General features: G+C 44.7%; 2 protein-coding genes across 5 annotated transcripts in view; one reads left to right on the top strand and one right to left on the bottom strand.

Annotated features, from left to right (window-relative positions):
• The window catches only part of LOC124284808, a 24,356-nt gene extending 9,784 nt beyond the window's left edge, over positions 1-14,572 (bottom strand). For 2 of the 4 annotated variants that reach the window (XM_046720923.1, XM_046720926.1), the window contains exons 1-3: positions 11,393-11,754; positions 10,707-10,913; positions 1,105-1,128 (exon numbers count right to left, since the gene is read on the bottom strand). In XM_046720923.1, the coding sequence (XP_046576879.1) occupies positions 1,105-1,128; positions 10,707-10,888 (206 nt within the window). In that variant the 5' untranslated portion in view covers positions 10,889-10,913; positions 11,393-11,754. Of the gene's footprint in view, positions 1-1,104; positions 1,129-10,706; positions 10,914-11,392; positions 11,766-14,464 lie in introns of those variants that run through there. The other 2 variants (XM_046720924.1, XM_046720925.1) reach the window with 2 other exon arrangements.
• On the top strand, positions 13,784-19,074 carry LOC124284806. Its single transcript, XM_046720920.1, is given in 5 exon segments — positions 13,784-13,966; positions 15,002-15,297; positions 15,300-15,773; positions 15,775-16,233; positions 17,495-19,074. Coding segments are annotated over 5 exon segments (1,626 nt in total). The 5' UTR covers positions 13,784-13,944; the 3' UTR covers positions 17,870-19,074.

The raw sequence follows: 19,074 nt of genomic DNA, 5'->3' as shown, positions 1-19,074 counted from the left end.
TGTAGTGAAAAAGCGTCGTTAGAAACCAATCTTTATCCAATAAAATCGCTTCTTACAAATGTTAAAATACTCTCGGCAAGAGTACAGTGATATTGTTGATGTTAAGAGCTTTCGAACGATACCCACCATCAAACGATTCGCCTCTATGTAAGTGACACGCCACTCACTAATTAACAAGAAACTGATTGACACTTCCCCGCTTCTGAATAATCTCGAGTCAATATCCGCTGAATCAACAAAATGTAAACACTTGCTTGTTTATACAGTCAAACTGCCCACTACATTATTAATTACTCAGGGTAAGTGTTACGCACCACTCACTGATTAACAAGATACTGATTAACACTTCCCGCTTCTGAATAATCTCGAGTCACAGCGAATTGTGTTGTTACATCATTTGGACCTAATTGCATCAAAGGGTTACGCCGTCTTTCATGTGCTGGTTTTTACAGATTCGTTTTCATAACAACTTGTTTGTTGGGACTGAAAAACAATGCCGATATCCTGAATAGACAGATGCCGATGTTTACAGAAGTTTCTAAATGATAATAACGTGCATTTCTGCCGGGACTGAAACTTTGTGCCGATGTAGACAGAGTGCCGGTGTTTACAGAGGCCGGTATTGACAGAGTCCACTGTACAAACTAATAACACATTTATCAATGTGTAATTGTTTATTCAATCAAGCTTACGGTCATCATGTCGACTTTCTCTATCTGAGTGACTGATGTCCGACGGTGATGGGAAAAAACAATCTGAAATCTTATTTTATTCATACCGCTTGAAAGAGATAGGGTCGGCACCAGAATTCAAGGGTCGGTTGGGTAATCGGAGCCGCAACACTTTTTTTTTAGGCCAAATGCTTCTCACTACAAATGTAGCCAGATCTGAGTGTCCTACAATACACCTGCAACTAGTTGACTGGATGTTAAAGGGGAATTACCAGTGGTTTGTTAGTTGTGTTAGCAGCCATTACCCAGCAAATATAATCATTAATACAAAATGTTTGCCAAATGAGATGAAGTTGTTAGTGACATGAGACAGAGTTGTTAGCGACATGAGACAATGCTGTTAGCAACTTGAGATGCTGTAAGAACCACTTACTCATCAGCTTCTAACTTTCTCTTCCTGAAAGAAAACCAAGTGCCAACTGTGAAACTGTTCAACTATCATTACAAGATCTGTTTAACTATCATTACAAGATGAAGGTTGAATAAATGACACGTTTTTAAGGATAACAACTTCTTTGTATTCTTTATACGAGATTTCAGAGCTAATTCCTGCTCCTTCGTCATCACCCACCTGTTGAACAAAGCAGAATTTTAGCTCTGAAACATCGTATAAAGAATATACAAAAGTTGTTATCCATAAAAACGTGTCATGTATTCATGTTTGTCCAGCTTCTAAATGCCTTTCAAGAACATTTAAAATATGGTACTTGTTGGTCCCTGCCTGGCGCTCAGCATTAATGGGTACAACAAGGACTGGTCGGCTCGGGAGTCAGTATAATGTGTCTGAGTGGGGTATTCATGCTTCACTGCGGCATGGTATCTCAGTGGGCTAGCACTATAAAACCAGCTTAAGTCTGGGTTAGTACAAGCAGCCGCACATACACATAGACGTCGTCATATGAGCGAAATATTTTTAAGCACGACATAAAACCTAATTTTACCTCGTGTGATCTACAGTCTCCAGTGTATTCAGCCTACAGTGTGTCCTTCAAGTCTCCATGTAATCTACAGTCTCCAGTGTGTCCTTCAAGTCGCCATGTGATCTACAGTCTCCAGTGTGTCCTTCAAGTCTCCATGTGATCTACAGTCTCCATGTGATCTACAGTCTCCAGTGTGTCCTTCAAGTCTCCATGTGATCTACAGTCTCCATGTGATCTACAGTCTCCAGTGTGTCCTTCAAGTCTCCATGTGATCTACAGTCTCCATGTGATCTACAGTCTCCAGTGTGTCCTTCAAGTCTCCATGTGATCTACAGTCTCCATGTAATCTACAGTCTCCAGTGTGTCCTTCAAGTCTCCATGTGATCTACAGTCTCCATGTGATCTACAGTCTCCAGTGTGTCCTTCAAGTCTCCATGTGATCTACAGTCTCCATGTAATCTACAGTCTCCAGTGTGTCCTTCAAGTCTCCATGTGATCTACAGTCTCCATGTAATCTACAGTCTCCAGTGTGTCCTTCAAGTCTCCATGTGATCTACAGTCTCCATGTGATCTACAGTCTCCAGTGTGTCCTTCAAGTCTCCATGTGATCTACAGTCTCCAGTGTGTCCTTCAAGTCTCCATGTGATCTACAGTCTCCATGTAATCTACAGTCTCCAGTGTGTCCTTCAAGTCTCCATGTGATCTACAGTCTCCATGTGATCTACAGTCTCCAGTGTGTCCTTCAAGTCTCCATGTAATCTACAGTCTCCAGTGTGTCCTTCAAGTCGCCATGTGATCTACAGTCTCCAGTGTGTCCTTCAAGTCTCCATGTGATCTACAGTCTCCATGTGATCTACAGTCTCCAGTGTGTCCTTCAAGTCGCCATGTGATCCTACAGTCTCCAGTGTGTCCTTCAAGTCTCCATGTGATCTACAGTCTCCATGTGATCTACAGTCTCCAGTGTGTCCTTCAAGTCGCCATGTGATCTACAGTCTCCAGTGTGTCCTTCAAGTCTCCATGTAATCTACAGTCTCCAGTGTGTCCTTCAAGTCTCCATGTGATCTACAGTCTCCATGTGATCTACAGTCTCCAGTGTCCTTCCAAGTCTCCATGTGATCTACAGTCTCCATGTGATCTACAGTCTCCAGTGTGTCCTTCAAGTCTCCATGTGATCTACAGTCTCCAGTGTGTCCTTCAAGTCTCCATGTGATCTTACAGTCTCCATGTAATCTACAGTCTCCAGTGTGTCCTTCAAGTCTCCATGTGATCTACAGTCTCCATGTGATCTCACAGTCTCCAGTGTGTCCTTCAAGTCTCCATGTGATCTACAGTCTCCATGTGATCTACAGTCTCCAGTGTGTCCTTCAAGTCGCCATGTGATCTACAGTCTCCAGTGTGTCCTTCAAGTCTCCATGTGATCTACAGTCTCCATGTGATCTACAGTCTCCAGTGTGTCCTTCAAGTCGCCATGTGATCTACAGTCTCCATGTGATCTACAGTCTCCAGTGTGTCCTTCAAGTCTCCATGTGATCTACAGTCTCCATGTAATCTACAGTCTCCAGTGTGTCCTTCAAGTCTCCATGTGATCTACAGTCTCCATGTGATCTACAGTCTCCAGTGTGTCCTTCAAGTCTCCATGTGATCTACAGTCTCCATGTGATCTACAGTCTCCAGTGTATTCAGCCTACAGTGTCCTTCAAGTCTCCATGTGATCTACAGTTTCTAGTGTATTCAGCCTACAGTGTGTCCTTCAAGTCTCCATGTGATCTACAGTCTCCAGTGTTTTCAACCTACAGTGTGTCCTTCAAGTCGCCATGTGATCTACAGTCTCCAGTGTATTCGGCCTACAGTGTGTCCTTCAAGTCTCCATGTGATCTACAGTCTCCAGTGTATTCGGCCTACAGTGTGTCCTTCAAGTCTCCATGTGATCTACAGTCTCCAGTGTTTTCAACCTACAGTGTGTCCTTCAAGTCTCCATGTGATCTACAGTCTCCAGTGTATTCGGCCTACAGTGTGTCCTTCAAGTCTCAATGTGATCTACAGTCTCCAGTGTATTCGGCCTACAGTGTGTCCTTTCCAAGTCAGCCTCCTGTGATCTACAGTCTCCAGTGTATTCGGCCTACAGTGTGTCCTTCAAGTCGCCATGTGATCTACAGTCTCCAGTGTATTCGGCCTACAGTGTGTCCTTCAAGTCGCCATGTGATCTACAGTCTCCAGTGTATTCGGCCTACAGTGTGTCCTTCAAGTTTCCATGTGATCTACAGTCTCCAGTGTATTCGGCCTACAGTGTGTCCTTCAAGTCTCCATGTGATCTACAGTCTCCATGTAATCTACAGTCTCCAGTGTGTCCTTCAAGTCTCCATGTGATCTACAGTCTCCATGTGATCTACAGTCTCCAGTGTGTCCTTCAAGTCTCCATGTGATCTACAGTCTCCATGTAATCTACAGTCTCCAGTGTGTCCTTCAAGTCTCCATGTGATCTACAGTCTCCATGTAATCTACAGTCTCCAGTGTGTCCTTCAAGTCTCCATGTGATCTACAGTCTCCATGTGATCTACAGTCTCCAGTGTGTCCTTCAAGTCTCCATGTGATCTACAGTCTCCAGTGTGTCCTTCAAGTCTCCATGTGATCTACAGTCTCCATGTAATCTACAGTCTCCAGTGTGTCCTTCAAGTCTCCATGTGATCTACAGTCTCCATGTGATCTACAGTCTCCAGTGTGTCCTTTCAAGTCTCCATGTAATCTACAGTCTCCAGTGTGTCCTTCAAGTCGCCATGTGATCTACAGTCTCCAGTGTGTCCTTCAAGTCTCCATGTGATCTACAGTCTCCATGTGATCTACAGTCTCCAGTGTGTCCTTCAAGTCGCCATGTGATCTACAGTCTCCAGTGTGTCCTTCAAGTCTCCATGTGATCTACAGTCTCCATGTGATCTACAGTCTCCAGTGTGTCCTTCAAGTCTCCATGTAATCTACAGTCTCCAGTGTGTCCTTCAAGTCGCCATGTGATCTACAGTCTCCAGTGTGTCCTTCAAGTCTCCATGTGATCTACAGTCTCCATGTGATCTACAGTCTCCAGTGTGTCCTTCAAGTCTCCATGTGATCTACAGTCTCCATGTGATCTACAGTCTCCAGTGTGTCCTTCAAGTCTCCATGTGATCTACAGTCTCCATGTGATCTACAGTCTCCAGTGTGTCCTTCAAGTCTCCATGTGATCTACAGTCTCCAGTGTGTCCTTCAAGTCTCCATGTGATCTACAGTCTCCATGTAATCTACAGTCTCCAGTGTGTCCTTCAAGTCTCCATGTGATCTACAGTCTCCATGTGATCTACAGTCTCCATGTGATCTACAGTCTCCAGTGTGTCCTTCAAGTCTCCATGTGATCTACAGTCTCCATGTAATCTACAGTCTCCAGTGTGTCCTTCAAGTCTCCATGTGATCTACAGTCTCCATGTAATCTACAGTCTCCAGTGTATTCAGCCTACAGTGTCCTTCAAGTCTCCATGTGATCTACAGTTTCTAGTGTATTCAGCCTACAGTGTGTCCTTCAAGTCTCCATGTGATCTACAGTCTCCAGTGTTTTCAACCTACAGTGTGTCCTTCAAGTCGCCATGTGATCTACAGTCTCCAGTGTATTCGGCCTACAGTGTGTCCTTCACGTCGCCATGTGATCTACAGTCTCCAGTGTATTCGGCCTACAGTGTGTCCTTCAAGTCTCCATGTGATCTACAGTCTCCAGTGTATTCTGCCTACAGTGTGTCCTTCAAGTCTCCATGTGATCTACAGTCTCCAGTGTTTTCAACCTACAGTGTGTCCTTCAAGTCTCCATGTGATCTACAGTCTCCAGTGTATTCGGCCTACAGTGTGTCCTTCAAGTCTCAATGTGATCTACAGTCTCCAGTGTATTCGGCCTACAGTGTGTCCTTCAAGTCGCCATGTGATCTACAGTCTCCAGTGTATTCGGCCTACAGTGTGTCCTTCAAGTCTCCATGTGATCTACAGTCTCCAGTGTATTCGGCCTACAGTGTGTCCTTCAAGTCTCAATGTGATCTACAGTCTCCAGTGTATTCGGCCTACAGTGTGTCCTTCAAGTCAGCCCTGTGATCTACAGTCTCCAGTGTATTCGGGCCTACAGTGTGTCCTTCAAGTCAGCCATGTGATCTACAGTCTCCAGTGTATTCGGCCTACAGTGTGTCCTTCAAGTCGCCATGTGATCTACAGTCTCCAGTGTATTCGGCCTACAGTGTGTCCTTCAAGTCGCCCTGTGATCTACAGTCTCCAGTGTATTCGGCCTACAGTGTGTCCTTCAAGTCGCCATGTGATCTACAGTCTCCAGTGTATTCGGCCTACAGTGTGTCCTTCAAGTTTCCATGTGATCTACAGTCTCCAGTGTATTCGGCCTACAGTGTGTCCTTCAAGTCTCCATGTGATCTACAGTCTCCATGTAATCTACAGTCTCCAGTGTGTCCTTCAAGTCTCCATGTGATCTACAGTCTCCATGTGATCTTACAGTCTCCAGTGTGTCCTTTCAAGTCTCCATGTGATCTACAGTCTCCATGTAATCTACAGTCTCCAGTGTGTCCTTCAAGTCTCCATGTGATCTACAGTCTCCATGTAATCTACAGTCTCCAGTGTGTCCTTCAAGTCTCCATGTGATCTACAGTCTCCATGTGATCTACAGTCTCAGTGTGTCCTTCAAGTCTCCATGTGATCTACAGTCTCCAGTGTGTCCTTCAAGTCTCCATGTGATCTACAGTCTCCATGTAATCCTATAGTCTCCTCAGTGTGTCCTTCAAGTCTCCATGTGATCTACAGTCTCCATGTGATCTACAGTCTCCAGTGTGTCCTTCAAGTCTCCATGTAATCTACAGTCTCCAGTGTGTCCTTCAAGTCGCCATGTGATCTACAGTCTCCAGTGTGTCCTTCAAGTCTCCATGTGATCTACAGTCTCCATGTGATCTACAGTCTCCAGTGTGTCCTTCAAGTCGCCATGTGATCTACAGTCTCCAGTGTGTCCTTCAAGTCTCCATGTGATCTACAGTCTCCATGTGATCTACAGTCTCCAGTGTGTCCTTCAAGTCTCCATGTAATCTACAGTCTCCAGTGTGTCCTTCAAGTCGCCATGTGATCTACAGTCTCCAGTGTGTCCTTCAAGTCTCCATGTGATCTACAGTCTCCATGTGATCTACAGTCTCCAGTGTGTCCTTCAAGTCTCCATGTGATCTACAGTCTCCATGTGATCTACAGTCTCCAGTGTGTCCTTCAAGTCTCCATGTGATCTACAGTCTCCATGTGATCTACAGTCTCCAGTGTGTCCTTCAAGTCTCCATGTGATCTACAGTCTCCAGTGTGTCCTTCAAGTCTCCATGTGATCTACAGTCTCCATGTAATCTACAGTCTCCAGTGTGTCCTTCAAGTCTCCATGTGATCTACAGTCTCCATGTGATCTACAGTCTCCATGTGATCTACAGTCTCCAGTGTGTCCTTCAAGTCTCCATGTGATCTACAGTCTCCATGTAATCTACAGTCTCCAGTGTGTCCTTCAAGTCTCCATGTGATCTACAGTCTCCATGTGATCTACAGTCTCCAGTGTGTCCTTCAAGTCTCCATGTGATCTACAGTCTCCATGTGATCTACAGTCTCCAGTGTATTCAGCCTACAGTGTCCTTCAAGTCTCCATGTGATCTACAGTTTCTAGTGTATTCAGCCTACAGTGTGTCCTTCAAGTCTCCATGTGATCTACAGTCTCCCAGTGTTTTCAACCTACAGTGTGTCCTTCAAGTCAGCCATGTGATCTACAGTCTCCAGTGTATTCGCCTACAGTGTGTCCTTCACGCCGCCATGTGATCTACAGTCTCCAGTGTATTATTGGCCTACAGTGTGTCCTTCAAGTCTCCATGTGATCTACAGTCTCCAGTGTATTCGGCCTACAGTGTGTCCTTCAAGTCTCCATGTGATCTACAGTCTCCAGTGTTTTCAACCTACAGTGTGTCCTTCAAGTCTCCATGTGATCTACAGTCTCCAGTGTATCTGGCCTACAGTGTGTCCTTCAAGTCTCAATGTGATCTACAGTCTCCAGTGTATTGGCCTACAGTGTGTCCTTTTCAAGTCTCCCTGTGATCTACAGTCTCCAGTGTATTCGCCTACAGTGTGTCCTTCAAGTCGCCATGTGATCTACAGTCTCCAGTGTATTCGGCCTACAGTGTGTCCTTCAAGTCGCCATGTGATCTACAGTCTCCAGTGTATTCGGCCTACAGTGTGTCCTTCAAGTTTCCATGTGATCTACAGTCTCCAGTGTATTCGGCCTACAGTGTGTCCTTCAAGTCTCCATGTGATCTACAGTCTCCAGTGTATTCGGCCTACAGTGTGTCCTTCAAGTCTCCATGTGATCTACAGTCTCCATGTGATCTACAGTCTCCAGTGTATTCAGCCTACAGTGTCCTTCAAGTCTCCATGTGATCTACAGTTTCTAGTGTATTCAGCCTACAGTGTGTCCTTCAAGTCTCCATGTGATCTACAGTCTCCAGTGTATTCGGCCTACAGTGTGTCCTTCAAGTCTCCATGTGATCTACAGTCTCCATGTGATCTACAGTCTCCAGTGTATTCAGCCTACAGTGTCCTTCAAGTCTCCATGTGATCTACAGTCTCCAGTGTTTTCAACCTACAGTGTGTCCTTCAAGTCTCCATGTGATCTACAGTCTCCAGTGTTTTCAACCTACAGTGTGTCCTTCAAGTCTCAATGTGATCTACAGTCTCCAGTGTATTCGGCCTACAGTGTGTCCTTCAAGTCTCAATGTGATCTACAGTCTCCAGTGTATTCGGCCTACAGTGTGTCCTTCAAGTCGCCATGTGATCTACAGTCTCCAGTGTATTGGCCTACAGTGTGTCCTTCAAGTCTCCATGTGATCTACAGTCTCCAGTGTATCTGGCCTACAGTGTGTCCTTCAAGTCTCAATGTGATCTACAGTCTCCAGTGTATTCAGCCTACAGTGTGTCCTTCAAGTCTCCATGTGATCTACAGTCTCCAGTGTATTCAGCCTACAGTGTGTCCTTCAAGTCTCCATGTGATCTACAGTCTCCAGTGTATTGGGCCTACAGTGTGTCCTTCAAGTCTCCCATGTGATCTACAGTCTCCAGTGTATTCGGCCTACAGTGTGTCCTTCAAGTCTCCATGTGATCTACAGTCTCCAGTGTATTCGGCCTACAGTGTGTCCTTCAAGTCTCCATGTGATCTACAGTCTCCAGTGTATTCGGCCTACAGTGTGTCCTTCAAGTCTCCATGTGATCTACAGTCTCCAGTGTATTCGGCCTACAGTGTGTCCTTCAAGTCTCCATGTGATCTACAGTCTCCAGTGTATTCGGCCTACAGTGTGTCCTTCAAGTCTCCATGTGATCTACAGTCTCCAGTGTATTCAGCCTACAGTGTGTCCTTCAAGTCTCCATGTGATCTACAGTCTCCAGTGTCTCTAGTCTCTACATGCTCAGTACCTTCACTTTCAGCGTATGTCTTACATGTTGAATGACAGACTGGTGAGTGTATCACCCTACTGGATAACCTGGCTATTTATCATGTTGTTGGAGAGCCGGTCAATATACCATCATTCTGGATATACTGGCTAACCAGTCATCATGTCATCCCATTACAAACCAGTTAACAAATCACCCTGATGGATAACTAGTTAATATATCTTCTTACTGATTTACCAGTCAGCATATCACCCTGAGTGAGTGATTGACTGGACTGGTCAGTATGTAATGATACTGACTGACTGGTCATTATGTAATGACACTGACTGGCTTGTCATTATGGAATGAGTGAGTGAGTGAGTTTAGTTTTACATTACACTCAGCAATATTCCAGCTATATGGCGACTGTCTGTAAATAATCGAGTCTGGACCAGACAATCCAGTGATCAACAGCATGAGCATCGATCTGCACAAATGGGAACCGATGACATGTGTCATTCAAGCCAGTGAGCCTGACCACCCGATCCCGCTAGTCGCCTCTTATGACAAGCATGGGTTACTGAAGGCTAATTCTAACCCGGACCTTCACAGGTCATTATGGAATGACACTGACTGGCTTGTCATTATGGAATGATACTGACTGGCCTGTCATTATGGAATGATACTGACAGGCTTGTCATCGTTATGGAATGACACTGACTGGCTTGTCATTATGGAATGACACTGACTGGCTTGTCATTATGGAATGATACTGACTGGTTTGTCATTGTGGAATGACACTGACTGGCCTGTCTTTATGGAATGATACTGACTGGCCTGTCATTATGGAATGATACTGACAGGCTTGTCGTTATGGAATGACACTGACTGGCTTGTCATTATGGAATGATACTGACTGGTTTGTCATTGTGGAATGACACTGACTGGCCTGTCTTTATGGAATGATACTGACTTGTCATTATGGAATGATACTGACAGGCTTGTCATTATGGAATGACACTGACTGGCTTGTCATTATGGAATGATACTGACTGGTTTGTCTGACACTGACTGGTTTGTCATTATGGAATGATACTGACTGGCTTGTCATTATGGAATGATACTGACTGGCTTGTCATTATGGAATGATACTGACAGGCTTGTCATTATGGAATGATACTGACTGGTTTGTCATTATGGAATGATACTGACAGGCCTGTCATTATGGAATGATACTGACTGGCTTGTCATTATGGAATGATACTGACAGGCTTGTCATTATGGAATGATACTGACTGGCTTGTCATTATGGAATGATACTGACAGGCTTGTCATTATGGAATGATACTGACTGGCTTGTCATTATGTAATGACACTGACTGGCTTGTCATTATGAAATGACACTGAATGACTGACAGGTCATTATGCAATGATACTGACCGACTGGTCAGTATGTAATGATATGTACCAACTGATCATTATGAAATGACACTGAATGACTGACTGGTCATTATGTAATGATACTAACCGACTGGTCAGTATGTAATTATATGTACCAACTGATCATTATGAAATGACACTGACTGACTGGTCATTATGTAATGATACTGACCGACTGGAACCTGAGCTGCACATGCACATGGCCATGCAGAATGCAAGGATGAGGCCGATGCCACTTGGTAGCACCACTGTCAGCAGAAAGTCCAGGAACAGATCCAGGTGGCGCTCATCTCCATAGTTGGGAGGATTGAACTCCGACATTGTCTTCAAAGCAAGAGTCTCTGTAGAATCCATTGTGCTCTGTTAACAGGTCAACTGTCTGAAACAACACTCTACACTGTCATACCAAACATCATGAAAAAACATAGATGGCATCCTTATTGACTGTTTCGCAACAGGAATATAAATGGTAAAGCCTTGCCTTTTAATAGTGTTCTCATGTGACACTTTTGCCTTGTCCAAGCATCAAAGAGTCCCAAAATAAATTGCTTCAGAATATGATGTCAGGCAAAAAATATATATCTGCTAGATGTGTAAGGTTGAGACAAACCCCCACTTTTATTATGAGGGTTTGGCTGTCAGTGAGCGACCCTAATGCATACCATGTGTGAATCTGGGTCTTATTGTTTACTTTCTAGAAACAAAGTACAAGTATTCCACACATAGATACGTAGATACGTGTAATAAACCAAATATTGCTCAGCCGACGACAAGGCCACAACGACAGGCACAGCCATGTCACAATGTGTAACAGTGTGATATTACGTGTTCAATAATCGCACCTCTACCAATGTTTACCTGATTTCCACAATGTCGTCGTTCCGCTGTTGTTTGGGTGAATGCTGTATCACACGAACACCTGAGCTCTACCGTGCACCCATCATACAAGATTTCTGCATACTCTGATGTAATCCGACTTAACAGCTAAATCAGACTGACAACTTTCTTGGTGCAACTTATTCTTCTCAAGCCCGACGGAAGTGGTGCCATTTGTGCTATTTTTAGAATAATGGGTGCCAGCTCTCCCTCTCGTGCTTACAACGGAGGAGGCTGGCTGGGGGAGTGAGTGGGGAGAAGAGAGGTAGTGCTGTGCTGGTGGGAAGGGTGAGGGAGAGGTGTTGTTCGGATGAGGATAGGGGTAGAGGGGTGTAGGTGAGATGGGGGTTGGGGAGAAGTTGTGGTTTGTGTACTGATGAACTGCGAGGTAGGAGGAGTTGGCAGTATCGGTGAAGGGTACCCCGGAGTTACCAAGTGTAATCTTTTCGTTATCCTTGAACTCTAATTAGCAGTGATTGCTGCAGTACTCTTAAATCCAGCACAAAACGAAGAGTAAGATAGTTTACGCTATTACATTACGCTACAATAGGTTAGACAGCATACAAGTATACAATGTACTGTATTGAACAGTGTGTGTGTGTGTGTGTGTGTGTGTGCGTGCGTGCGCTTGCTTGCTTGCTTGCGTGCGTGCTTGTGCGTGAAAGAGATATCTCCTCACTCCAGCTGTACGACGACGGTTTATAATAAACATTAGAGAGGTACACTGACGTGGGTCGGCTGTCACCAACAGAGAGACAAAATGGAACTTACACAAACACATAACAACAGCAGAATAAAAACACAATACGTAATACAATTGAAAACCCTTCGCGCGTTAAACCCAAATTGTCTCACTCACTCATGCAGTGTGGCACGAATACCGGTCCTGAGATTTGATTGAGGTTACAAGCAGGACGCAGCAATAAGCCAGCTATATGATGTTGGTATGTAATTAATAGGCTGGATCCAGCGATCTACAGCATCGGTGTATACAAAGGGGATATGATGGTATGCATCAACCGACGTCATCTCTCTCTCATTTCTGAATGGAACATTGTTCATGACATCACCCACTGGTTTGTCTAGATTATTTTCGGGCCGCTGTCACATCTAGCTGGACTGACTGACTGAGTGAGTTTGGTTTTACGCCGCTTTTAGCAATATTCCAGCAACATCACGGTGGGGGACACCAGAAATGGGCTTCACACATTGTACCCATGTGGGGATTCGAACCCGGGTCTTCGGCGTGACAAGCCAACGCTTTAAACACTAGGCTACCCCACCGCCCACATCTAGCTGGAATATTGTTCAACAGTGTTGTAAACAACAAACAAACAAAACATAAACTGCCGTGCCGTAGTAGGTTTCACAAACATAAAAAAAGCAATTAATTTTGTTACTATAAACAAGGAGAAATATACAGTATTTTTATATTGAAGAAAATTTAAATTAATGAAAAGCTGTAGGGGCGTGAATGAGTGAATGTTGTTTCCTGCAAGTCAGTAGCCAATATCTCTGGCGGTTACAGACAAATCAGGTCTTGAAAGCTCCATGACGACGGTTGGTTGGTTGATTGTTTAACACCGCACGCAGTAGGCCTAATATTACAGCTATATGGCGGCGGTCTGTAAATAATCCAGTCTGGACCAGACAATCCAGTGATGAGCAACATGAGCATCGTTCTACGCTAATGGGATACGATGACATGGTCAACCAAGTCAGCGAGCCTGACCACCCGATCCCGTTAGTTGACGGAGCAACCGGTCAGCCAGGTCACACATTTTTAAGGAAAAAATTCAGGAACCTTTGATTTCTCTTTATTTTCATGTTTTTGTCTTTAAAGTTCAAGATACTTAGTTGAAATGTGAAGACAAGTAAATTGAAATATGAAGATACTCAGTTGAAATATCAAGGCGCTATCTCTAAATTTCAAGATTCTATGTTGACATTTAAAAATATGTAAGTTGAAATTTCAAATTAATGCAATGAACTAAGAAAACATGTACATTGTAACAAACCCAGAACAATCAAAGTTACGTTTGTTACGAACGAAGTTTCAAATACGCAGTAATTGCCAATCTAGAAGCTAGATTTAGCCCCGCCGAGAGCTCCGGCAAACGCTTTGTGCGTCTTGGTCGGCATACGGTCATTGGGTCTGGTTTCAAAATCGAGTTTACCGTAACATTCTGGTCTATTTTCCCTCGCCTCATCCCCCCAGCCGATCCCTTAACCACCTCCCCCCTAAACAGACGCACCTAGCCTATTTTACATGGCCAATCACTGGCAGTACAGTGCAGGTATAGGTATTTCTGGTCGCCGAACTCGCTTCACCTCACTCGGCATTTTGACACGGAACTCCACGAAGGGGAGCGTATCCACGCTGGTGCCGTTATTTCAAGGCAGTGACGTCACGAACAGGTTGTTGCCAAACAAAAAGGTAGCCTCACTTTCACCTGAATCACGTGAAGTTTTTCCTGTATAAAACAAATCCAAATGCGATGTCTGAAAGAAAATCTCACACGGTCTACAGGTGAATGCCAATAGTCATCCCTCCAGGTAAGCACACGTTCACACACCTGTGTTGGGCAGTTGGGCACCATTGTCTTCTCGAGAACTGGCGATGGCCACTGTCATGTGTCTGTGTTTGTAAACAGAAGGTAAATCGACATCTCTGCGTTCACAAACACGCTTTAACGAAATATTGTTTAATTACTGTCACCTTTATCACTGTTGTATGCATTAACTATTGATATATAGAATGTCAGTGTTACATACTGTCTGTCCATTGTTGAGATGATACACGTAGGCGGCATCCCAGCACGATGACGTTTCAACTCTGAACTCGCTCTGACCTACATGGTACATGTATATACACTATCACCACTGAGGGTGACAATGGCAATGACGACACAGGCGATGACATGCCAGTCACATTGTCACGTGGTCGGACACGTGTCTCCTGTCCGTTATCCTCGGATTTTATCACACCTGTCTGTTTCTTTCCTGTAACGATGCATGTGGGTTTACCTTAAATGATTGTTACCTGTGTCTTACCTGTGATAAACGTAACAATCATCATCGTCACACAGTTGGGCTTGACACTGTGTAACAAACAGAAGCAACGTGTCCCATTCGGCGACGTCATCGGTGTCGCCCGCCCGCCCCGCTCGTACGTTTACAACTGCACTAATTGTTTTATTTCATCATATCTGTTTCATAACAACTCTTCCGTTTCTTAGCTACAGAGGACAATCTCAGCCATGACGTTATTACTGCAATGTCTTAATATAGGAGCAAGATTTGTGTCTTTTATTGGTGGTAGGTCCATTTTTAGAACCTGATATTTGATGGATTGAAATATAGGCTAAACTAAGTGCGGAGTTTCTTTTAAGAACGTTTGTAAACAAAGGCACGTGGCTCAGATCCAAAGTTTATTTTTGGCTCTGTAAAGGAACCGTGCCTAGCAACACTTGCCTAGCAACGTGTCTGGCACCTCTGGCAACAGCGTCACAGGTACGGAATGCAAGAACGCAGTAGATTGTAGAAGGGCGGGGAGAAGATGCACGTCTCACGTGATGTTGTCTGTTTCAGCTCAGGCAATGCCTGCAAGCGGCACTGTCGTGACGTCATCATTCCACCACCGTCAGGTGCTCGTCGAACGACGGTCGAGTGGCATGGCAGCAGCGTCCCCACCCTCCCCTCCCACCCCTGCGCCAGGACCCTCTCCCCCCGAGCCGGTAGCACAGAAGACGGTGTTGGAGCAGTTGTTTGAACGGAAACTTGTTGAGGGAGACCTCTGGTACGTGGTGGTAGCAGAGTGGCTGGAGCATCTCAAACGATACGTGGGTCTCTCCAGCACGAGAAAGTACTACCCTAAGCGCGTTACCTCACCCCAGGGGCGATCGTCACACGGCGAGACTACGCACATACTGCCGACGTAGTACACGAAGATGCGTGGAGGATGCTGATTCAGTGGTATGGGTTGTCGGAGGGGCACAAGCCGATGAAGCTAGTGGTGTATCACTACTCGAGGGCTGCTGAAATAGAACACAATCAAAATTCCTTCAAGGTGATGCTGTCGAATTCTCCCCCGGAAGACTTCCATAACGTGAGGTTCAGCAAGATGGAGAAGGTTGGCCACGTGGAGTGGAAGATACGGGAGTTATACCACATCCCCCAGGATAAGACGACACGGATGTGGGCGAAGGCGGACGTCGACAGTGACTGGCGGTCAGTCTTCTACAGAGACAAGACCATAGGTCGAAGTCTTGACATTGACTCAGATTTCACTCGACCGATTGTTGCGCTGGAGGTGTCAGATCCAGATGGGATCTGGAACACAAACCCCGAGAACACGGAGTCTTGTCAGGACAGCCCCATCGGACCCCCTCGTCGATCACGACATCTTCGAAGACGTGACGAGCACGTGGGAGATAGACATCCACGACCAGATCGACCACATTGGAAAGTCCTTTCTGGAAAAGTTGCATTCAAGCTACAACGTTTTCGTCCAGCGCGCCAAAGACTACGTGGATGAACGTGAGAGTCGACTGAGACATCGTGAACGTGACATGAGTACGCGCGAGAGGAACATCGACCTGATGTCTATCCGTCTAGAGGACCGTGAACGACGTCTCCACACCGAACTCGTCACGTGTGAAGAGAAGATAAGAGAGTACGAGCGGCTGAGACTTGACCTTGAACGTGACTTCCGGGACCGAATGGAGGAAGCGGAAGTGGGTGTTAGAAAGAAACAAGATGAAATGGACCGAGAAAGAGAACAGATGGAGGCTGACAGAGCCAGGTTCGAATCTGAAATTAAGGTTTGTGACACTTTTTAATTAATCAAAACACTCGTATAAAGTCTTTTCTCACCAACTCGCTCATCGACGGCATACATCATTATCGATTATCCAGTGCATAATGTCCCCATTCAACAGATGAGAATAATGTCCTCTGGATAATGGAGAATGCATATGATCCATATTTACGACTCTGGTATCTGAAAATATATCCAGCGGTCACCGTTTGGTACCATATGCAGGGAAAATCTAGAATGGTCTACTTACTATATGTCCATAAGAGAAACTTTCATCACCCTTACCCAACATGTCGGAGTAGAACACTGTATGTAGATGTAGCATTCCCTTAGTGCCCCCCGCCTTACACTCACGCACACACATACTCATTACACACACTATCACACTATAAAAGCATCTGTCCTCACGAACGTTCACATCTAGGATAAGCGTTGTAAAATCAGATTTCATGCACGTGATATCAGAGACCATATAATGAGATATCTTATTAAAGTATGGTCTCTGGTTACATGTGCATTATTATCCCATAGATGTTAATTATATGCAGATTTGGTCACAGATAGTCTAATATGTCATGTACTTATCTGAATATGGTAATATTCTCAAGATCACGTGGACCGGCTGTCGCGAGATGTCAAAGTATGATTTTACTGGAACAACGTTAAAGTTGTCATTGCTGTTATTACCTTATAAAGGACCTTGTATTTAGGCATGTGCTTTCACCGAAGATAATTGGATTATCTAAAAACAGTGTTCTTAATGGTCAGTTAAACCTTAAATATAAGCTTAAGCTCAAAAGTATGTCATTTCCTATTGGTAATGTTAATTGATAATTGATAATATTTTTCATTTTGTCACGATGTCATCATCAAAAGGCATAAATGTTATCTATTAAAAACTGATCCAGCATCACCCGAGGTCTGGCCCGATACGACTTTTCTTGTGTCCTAGGCCTGATACGACCACCCCGCCACCCTTTTGCCTGGTCTGATACGACCTCCCCCGTGGTCAGATCTGATACGACCCCTACCCCCACTCCATGCCCTAGTCTGATACTCTACACCAGCGCCCCTTTTTCCTTGTGATCATGGACTGGTTGTAATTGCCTGTCGCGGGTTCAAACCCCGATTTTCCTAAAAAAACAAATCAGAAACCTACAACCATCTATTTTGAATCTGCTCGATTTTGTTTTCATATTTGTTTTAACCATGTATGTAATGTAATGGGACGGCGTTCCTTTATCGGTCAGTCAATGTTCTTTCAGAGGATGTCAGAGATGTATAAGATTCAGGACAGTCGGATCAAGCTCGACATCGGCGGCCATCTGTTCACGACGTCGTTGTTGACCTTAACGAAGGACCCCGACTCCATGTTGGCTGCCATGTTTAGCGGGAGGCACGAGCTGAAACGAGAATTGGACGGGAGTTTCTTCATAGACCGAGACGGCACCCACTTCCGGTATATACTGAATTACCTCAGAGACGGTTGTATCAAGGAAGGTATCCTTCCGCAGAACGAAAATCTGTGGCGGGAGCTACTTACCGAGGCGGAGTACTATCAGTTGAGTGGTTTGGTCGACTATCTCAGTTCTCTTCTCTACGGCAAAACTTACACAAAAGATGGCGATACGTTTGTTTGAAGCTTTACCGGGTGTTTTCACAAGGGACCTTCGATGATGATGGGTCAACGTGTGCTATGCCTACGTCACGATATCTGGAGAGACACTTCACCCAACAGCAGATTCTGGGCTCCTTGTGTTACACATGCTGGTGATACTAGTGATGCCACGAGGAGTTAACCTGTTCTGGAATACAGGTTATATTGCAGCCGAACTGTTAAGCGCCTGGAATGTACCATAGTATACTACTATTACACCATACTCCATGTCTTTAGCCATCAAACGAGTCTAAGACCCGGTTCGATTCCCCACATGGGTACAATATGTGAAGCCCATTTCTGGTGTCCCCAGCCGTGATAATGCTGAAATATTGCTAAATGCGGCGTAAAACCAAATTCACTCACGCAACTATTGCTGCTTACTGCGGGGTTTGGTTTTAATGGGGGAATATTGCTGATCGCATGAACCACTTGTTTGACATATAGTTACTTGTTTGACAACTCATTGTAATAGCTGAATATTGCTGTTTGATGCTTAAAGAAAGAACTGGACAGATCCTGTGGGTTAGTGGTCTTGGACACTGCAATTTATTGTGCAGAGTTGCGTCCCTTTCATACTCATGCGATGTTTCGGTGACGTTGGTTCAGTATGTTATAAACGCCTTCGCCATGTAGCATAAATTTAGTACAATTGAAAACAGCGTTATAACCTAACTCACTCTTGGTCAGTGTTAAAATGAAAATGACAACGAACACACAGGCTAAAGAGACTATGGAAGTATTTACATTCAAATCTTCGGATTCAACAAATCTGTTTTCGTATTTGCGCCTGCTGTTTTTACCACCTGCCAAACCCATCTCCAGGCGACGGTGAACGTCAAGGTGTGTCATATGGATACTATCGCGAACTTTTCGAGGTGAAGGTGACGTGTTTTTTTATCTGGAGTTGCATCTGATGGTGAGTGGGTGAGTTGGGTTTTACGCCACTTTCAACATTCCAGCAATATCGAGGCGGTGGACACCAGGAATTGACTCTCACATTGTGCCCATATGGGAATCGACCCCAGGACTTCTGCGTGACGAGCGCACCCTTTAAACATCTAGGCCCATATGATGGTGAAGAACAGTGTTTCTATGAACAATAACACAATGTACTAACAGTCAGGTTGTATGGAAAATAAAATTACTATGTTGATTTTTTTTATGTACATAAATAACATTGTTCTT

The sequence above is a fragment of the Haliotis rubra genome, unplaced genomic scaffold (genome assembly GCF_003918875.1).
Source record: "Haliotis rubra isolate DU_JTF1 unplaced genomic scaffold, ASM391887v1 Scf345, whole genome shotgun sequence".
Classification (NCBI taxonomy): Eukaryota; Metazoa; Mollusca; class Gastropoda; order Lepetellida; family Haliotidae; genus Haliotis; species Haliotis rubra.
This window is presented reverse-complemented; position numbering and strand designations above follow the sequence as displayed.